Source organism: Scylla paramamosain, chromosome 11 (genome assembly GCF_035594125.1).
Source record: "Scylla paramamosain isolate STU-SP2022 chromosome 11, ASM3559412v1, whole genome shotgun sequence".
In the NCBI taxonomy this organism is placed as follows: Eukaryota; Metazoa; Arthropoda; class Malacostraca; order Decapoda; family Portunidae; genus Scylla; species Scylla paramamosain.
In genome coordinates, this window is record NC_087161.1 from 6,846,901 (window position 1) to 6,854,527 (window position 7,627).

Consider the following 7,627-nt stretch of genomic DNA (forward strand, 5'->3'; position numbering starts at 1 on the left):
TCTCGTGTCTGAATGTCTACTTGATTCTTGCTGGCTTCATCTTTAAAGCCAAGAGTAAACTCCTTAATAAAATGTAGTACTTGGCAATGCACCATAGTGCCATAAATTACTGGGATGGTGTCAAACAGGCTGCACCAAATGTCAAACTGATCCAACTTTTTGTTTGCAGAAAATGATGCCTCATTGGGTGTGAAATGGACAACATAGTCAACAACATAGTACTTCTCTTACACTGTTTCATGATTTTACTTACTAATTGATGCTTCTGTAATGATAAAATTCAGTGGTTTCCCATTATTTCTTGTTCTATCCTGGTTGCTGTTCCTAAAAATTTTGCTTACTTCCCCCTTGTTATAACCCTTAACCTACGTCTATCTAAAGAATGTAAATTTAACAGTTTCAATCTCGTCTCATAAGGAATACTCCTCATCCCCTGTATCCTTTTAGTCATTCTCCTCTGTACTGATTCTAATAGACCTATATCTTTCCTGTAATGTGGGGACCAGAACTGCACAGCATAGTCTAGATGAGGTCTGACCAGCACCAAATATAACTTTAATATTACTTTGGCCTTCTACTTTTAACACTCTTAAAAATGAATCCTAAAACCCTATTTACCCTGTTTCTGGCGTCTGTGCATTGCTTTCCTAGACGGAATTCAGAGCTAACTATAACTCCTAAATCTTTCTCGTATCCTGTACCTACCAGAGTTTTGTCGTTTATTGTGTACCTACTGTGTTGGTTTCCTCTATCTATGCTAAGTACTTTGCATTTGTTCTCTTCTATATTGTTATAAAAAACAGGCTGGCTTCTTTTTCTTTTATTTTTTGGGGAGTGGGGTTTTTTTTAATGCCAACCCTGTTGATGGGATATTGCTTTGCTCAGTGTCAATTGCTTAATGTACAAGCTGACACACTACAAGTTTTATTTCTCTTCCCTCTATCTCCTTTATTTTGTGCAAGAGTTAATTGATTGCAGGATAAAAAGATGATAGTAAATTATGAATTTGTTAAAATAGTTAAAATTGCAGTAAATTATGAATTTGTTAAAATAGTTAAAATTGGCAAAGAAAAATTAAGATAATGCAAGCTAAAGTCATGGATAAAAAGTTATTACCATTTTTGTTTTTGTAATGGAGTTATGATAGAGCAAATAGAAATAGTGCCATGTGATCGAGAAAGTTACCTGCACTGTGGTATTATTAGGTTTTTAGTGTGGTGGAAAGACTAGGTTGGAAGCAACTTTTTGTCCCAAGCTTTGGATACAGGACAACAGCAGCTTGGCACTATGAGGACACAAGACACTCACCACCTTTCCTTTCTATCTTAACTGTAAAAATGTAATAAAGCCATTGTGTTCTCAGGTGTAAACATTATCACATCATTATTTCTACTTACAGTATAATAATTCCCTGAAAAAAGCATCATAAAAACACTAAATATTTTCAACTCTGTATTGTCAGTCTGTTGCATTATTGTCTCTATTTTGTCAGTTTCAAGACTATTCTATCACATTTGTAATTTACTGCCATTCTTCTGTTCAAGTATCAAGAAACCAATTTAGCACATATTGCACACAAATGAAGGGAGTTACTGGGAAAAGTAAAACTCAGTGTGTAGAGGCCAGCTTCTACACTAAACAGGAAACAGTGAGAAACTGTCCAGTGTGTGAGGGAAGGAAAGCAGCTTGAGTGCAGACTGTAGCTACCAAATGGAGGATATATATATATATATATATATATATATATATATATATATATATATATATATATATATATATATATATATATATATATATATATATATATATATATATATATATATATATCAGCAAAGTTTACTTCAAGTGAGTAATATTGACATGGTTTCTGTTCCCAGATGTTAATTAAAAACTTGTTCTTATTCCTGGAAAGAACATAGTCTTAATTAAGCAACACTGCTAATTTTTTCAGGACTCCAACCTGTAATTCCCATGAAGCAGGACAAGGAGTGAAGGGTGTTGGTCTGCCAGACAGTGGCAGTGGACTGGTTCAGGCTGTCCGAACCAAGATGGGATTCATTTATGACTTGCTTTGAGTGTTGAACACGTTATCAATATTTTTCTTTATATATCATATTGATCATACTAAGTGACATTTACATAAATTTGTAGACTTTAACAGATGATGAGCATGATATCTGTAAAGGAATTAGATGCTTTATAAAAGATATGTGGCAAAACATTTTTAAATGAAGTTTACATATGAATTTTTGATGAATAGATTTAAAGTTTAAGTGAAGGAGCCTTACGAACTAAGAGTGGTTCGAATGTATCCCTCTTTGACATGGCCCTGAATATACCAGTGCAGTTTACTCAAAATGGGCACCAACAGTCTAAATTTAGTAATCACTGAGGGAGGGAGGGAATCTTCTCTACATCTAGTTTTTGTTCCCACCTGTCTGCTTTGCACCATATCTTTGGTGCTTTTTTTGTTTTGATTTATCATGGGCTTTTTTTATTTTGATTTATCATGGGCAAGACTCTTGTCACCTAACATCACCTCATATGGTCTCCCTAGGCTGGGGCATTCAGTGAGAAAAATTATTAGAGCAATTGAGGCTGGTGAGGAAATTACTAACAAAATGGGAAACAGTTATAACACTACCACCTCCTCCAACAGTCAAGATGTGACACAGGTAAGGAACATCCCCCATTTCCTCAGTTATAACTCACTTGTTTCAGTGCCTGAAGTGAGCAAACTTCTCAGCCTGTAATTTGTCCTTTGTAGGGTGGGGGTACATTGTTTGCTGATCTCATTTGGCAGACTGCACCATAAATGCATGTCCACAAAGATATGGAATTAAATTTGAATTCAGATATTATACAGTTTAACCATTCCAGTTTTGCCTTTCTACTCATGCTGTAGCTGGGTTCAAGAATATTGCCAAGATATTCTGTGTGCATTGTAAAAGATCACTGATAAGAACTGAACAAGGACTGTTTCCTCTTCATATTTATTTATATGCAATTAAAAATTTTGATCTCTAAAATGCATTTATGTCATCCAAGCATCAAGTCCAGCCAAAACAAGCCCCACTCACCTGATGATGGCATGCTGTGCCTCTATCAGTCATGTCTTATCTTGCTAAGCAAAGGAACTCAAAACACTGCATTACAAACTTCAAATCATACTGGTTCATAGTTTCTCTCCTTAGTTGTCTACATCTACTATAATTTTACATTACTGGCATTTGTAACTTGCAATATAAGTACAAGAAGTACACATCTTAGAGAGAATTACAGGCAATGCATAACTATACCCACATGGCCAGCTGTTCTTTTTTCAATATAATATATTGCAGAGAGAGAGAGAGAGAGAGAGAGAGAGAGAGAGAGAGAGAGAGAGAGAGAGAGAGAGAGAGAGAGAGAGAGAGAGAGAGAGAGAGAGAGAGAGAGAGAGAGAGAGAGAGAGAGAGAGAGAGAGAGAGAGACTTAACTATAAACCAATGCTGGTTGAAAGTTGTACTGCAGTGTTTTGTTGTACCTGTGTAGCTTATTTTGTGTGAGGTCATCCCAGATCATAATTAATTACAGAGGCATATTTTTTGACGAGTTTGAGTAACTTCTTTAATATTACTGGCCAAAACAGAACATGATTTTTATCATCACGAGAGAAGTAGACACTCTTCACAAAAGATGTACACAGTGCAGTTAGAATATAGTAAACAGACTACAACAGAAACTCCCAAAATACAATAAATAGAAACAAAAGATGCCTTGTCTGGTCTTGCCCATTCCTCCAGGGTGCTCTACACCAGTGGGGGTTCCTGGCCATCCACACATCATAGCAACAGCCAACTTAACTGCTGCTAGAAAAATACAAATTAAAATTTATACATGCAAATTTTAGAAGGCTAGGTAAATATAATGACTATAGTGCAGGAGTGAGGGCTTGAAATGGATACGTTGTGGCCTTGGCCTGTCAGCTAGGATCAGGAACAGGAGCCTTTAACAGGGATGGAGGCACAGTGTATCCGTCAACACCCTGACTTCCAGCCTGTGCCTTACTGGTGGTGACAGGAACAATGGATGACATATCAGTAACTTAAGTTATTCTGAAAATATAATCTCTGCATTTTATAGTTAAGGGAAAATAATATGCAGTCTGTAGTCTTGTCAATTTCATCCCAGTACTGATACACAGGCAATACTTAAAAATCAGTTTATACATACTTATTTTATATTTTGTTAGTGGGATTTCACAAGCCACACTTATTAAGTCAGTGTAAACTTTTTCCTTCTTCGTAGACAAGAGGCAAATGACCAATGTTGAATGTTGGGAGTGTGTTTATCTGTTTTCTCATGCAATACTAGAGCTAAATTGTGTTCATTAGGTCCTTTGTTTCCCAGTATGCGGCAAGCAGGCACAAACTCATGCCAGTTGCGAAATTCTGAACCTGTCTAGATCATGTCTGATTTTTCCCTTTGTGGCTGAGATTATTAAATTTCATAGGCAATAGTTCCAAGTTCCTTTAGGAGTTATAAAGGACTAACATACTCAAGATAATTAAGCCTCAATTATTTAAAAATTTTAACTGGTCATTCTGATTATGTATTTTTATTACTGAACTACATGCACTACTCCAAAGCAAAAAATAATGTAGTGATTTATAACAACTGATCAAAAAGCTCAGTGGGCCACAAGCCACTGGTCACCATACCCTGCCCAAAGTTGCTGCTTCAGTATTGTTTATAAGATTAAACTACTAATTCTGCTAAATTTTGTATTAATCTGTTACTTCTTCTTTTGTAGTGAGCCTGGCCACTCACTGTAGCAAGGCTGAAAACCCTGCCACCATGATCCATAGGCTTCTTAAAGAGGCATGGAGCCTTAAGGGGACTAGAAACTCATGCTTCTGATTTTATTCCCATAGTTGTCTTGGCTAGATCTTTGTTAAGAGGGATGCAGACAGTTTACTTCATTATTTTTATTTTATTTTTTTCTTGAGTGGGAGTGCAAATAAAAAGTTGTCAGATGTCTAAATTAAGAAATGTATCATGTTAAAAAAAGTCATGAAAGCCCACTAACAAAAATTTATAATAAATAATAATAATAATAATAATAATAATAATAATAAAATAGTTGAGTATAGAGTACAAGGGAGACTACAGCATATCACACTTTACATCCCTGATGACTTGCATCTCACAGCAGCTGTTGTGTCAAGATGCAAATGTCAAACTTCCTTATTATTTTACAAGATTTAGCTAAAAATAACATAAATCACAGGTTGATATGATGTTACTGATATTTTAGTACATAAATCATTGAAGCTATAAAAATAAGAGTTAGGGGCAAAAAAAAATCTTCCTTCAAAGTTCAAAGTTCAAATGTTCTTTAAATATCATATGCCACACAGCACTGTCTGACAACTGACAAGAAAACAAGAAATAAAATTTTAATACCTATGTAACATTATGTACAACAGCCACTTGAGAATAGCTGCCATAGTAACAAAATACTCTATTAGTACAGTACTAATAATCTCATTACTACGTTGTGAGTTAATATTACTGTGCAAAAATACAAGATCAAAACATAAATGAAGCTCAAGGATGAAATGTACATTGGGGAGAAACCATGAGGGAAATGGAGCATAGTACAGTAATCCCTCTAACAACATCTGACCATTCAATAATTTTTATTTTTTTATTTTTATTTATTATTTCTTTTATGTAGAAGGAAGACTGGCCAAGGGCAGCAAAAAAAAAAAAAGGCCCACTGAGATCCCAGTCCCCGAATAGGGTCCAAAGCGGTAGTCAAAATTTGAAGGGTAAGTGTTTTGAAACCTCCCTCTTGAAGGAATTCAAGTCATAGGAAGATGGAAATACAGAAGCAGGCAGGAAGTTCCAGTTTACCAGAGAAAGGGATGAATGATTGAGAATAATGGTTAACTCTTGTATTAGAGAGGTGGACAGAATAAGGATGAGAGAAAGAAGAAAGTTTTGTGCAGTGTGGCCATGGGAGGAGCAGAGGCATGCAGTTAACAAGATCAGAAAAGCAGTTACCAAGGAAATAACAGTAGAAGGTAGCACGAGATGCAACATTGTGGCGATGAGAAAGAGGCTGAAGATAGTCAGATTAGAGGAGTTGATGGGACGAAAAGTTTTTGATTCAGCCCTATCTAGAAGAGTGGTATGAGTGGAACTGCCCCAGACATGTGAAGCATACTCCATACATGGATGGATAAGTCCCCCATACAGAGTTAGCAGCTGGAAGGCTGAGAAAAACTGACAGAGACATCTCAGAATGCCTAACTTTATAGAATCTGTTTTAGCTAGAGATGAAATGTGGAGTTTCCAGTTTAGATTATAAGTAAAGAACAGACCGAGGATGTTCAGTGTAGAAGCTAGGGACAGTTGAGTGTCACTGAAGAGGGAATAATTGTCTGGAAGGTTGTGTTGAGTTGATAGATGGAGGAACTGAGTTTTTTGAGGCATTGAACAATACTAAGTTTGCTCTGCCCCAGTCAGAAGTTTTAGAGAGATCATCTCAGGCGTTCTGAGGCTTCCCTGTGTGAACGGTTTATTTATTGAAGGGTTGGACGTCTACAAAAAGATGTGAAAAAGTGCAGGGTGGTATCAGCGTAAGAGTGGATAGGACAAGAAGTTTGGTTTGGATCATTGGTGAATAATAGGAGAATGGGTGACAGGACAGAGCCAAGAGGAACACCACTGTTAAAAGATTTAGGAGAACGGTGACTGTCTACCACAGCAGCAATAGAATGGTCAGAAAGGAAACTTGAGATGAAGTTAGACCAAAGGATAGAAGCTCTAGGAAAGTAGTTTGAAAATCAAAGCTGTGTGCCAGACTCTATCAATAGATTTTTTATGTCTAAGGCAACAGCAAGAGTTTAACCAAAATCTCTAAAAGAGGATGACCAAGACTCAGTAAGGAAAGCCAGATCACCAGTAGAGCGACCTTGATGGAACCCCTACTGGCGATCTGATAGAAGATTGTGAAGTGATAGATGTTTAAGAATCTTCCTGTTGAGGATAGATTAAAGCTTTAGATAGGTAAGAAATTAAAACAATAGGATGATAGTTTGAGTTATTAGAACTGTCACCCTTTTTAGGAACAGGAAAAATTCAGACAAACTTCCAGGTTTTGGAAGGTTTAGTATGAGGAAAAGTGTGAGGAATATATGCCTCCATGAGAGAGAGAGAGAGAGAGAGAGAGAGAGAGAGAGAGAGAGAGAGAGAGAGAGAGAGAGAGAGAGAGAGAGAGAGAGAGAGAGAGAGAGAGAGAGAGAGAGAGAGAGAGAGAGAGAGAGAGAGAGAGAGAGAGAGAGAGAGAGAGAGAGAGAGAGAGAGAGAGAGAGAGAGAGAGAGAGAGAGAGAGAGAGAGAGAGAGAGAGAGAGAGAGAGAGAGAGAGAGAGAGAGAGAGAGAGAGAGAGAGAGAGAGAGAGAGAGAGAGAGAGAGAGAGAGAGAGAGAGAGAGAGAGAGAGAGAGAGAGAGAGAGAGAGAGAGAGAGAGAGAGAGAGAGAGAGAGAGAGAGAGAGAGAGAGAGAGAGAGAGAGAGAGAGAGAGAGAGAGAGAGAGAGAGAGAGAGAGAGAGAGAGAGAGAGAGAGAGAGAGAGAGAGAG

The 7,627-nt window shown here is 37.1% G+C and overlaps 1 protein-coding gene across 5 annotated transcripts in view; it reads left to right on the plus strand.

The window, feature by feature from the left end:
- LOC135104896 (cohesin subunit SA-2-like) overlaps nt 1–3,029 on the plus strand; it is a 56,731-nt gene extending 53,702 nt beyond the window's left edge. For 4 of the 5 annotated variants that reach the window (XM_064012633.1, XM_064012632.1, XM_064012635.1 and 1 more), the window contains exon 24: nt 1,545–1,711. In XM_064012633.1, the coding sequence (XP_063868703.1) occupies nt 1,545–1,690 (146 nt within the window). In that variant the 3' untranslated portion in view covers nt 1,691–1,711. Of the gene's footprint in view, nt 1–1,544; nt 1,712–1,951 lie in introns of those variants that run through there. The other variant, XM_064012636.1, reaches the window with a different exon arrangement.
- The last annotated feature ends 4,598 nt before the right edge of the window (nt 3,030–7,627 follow it).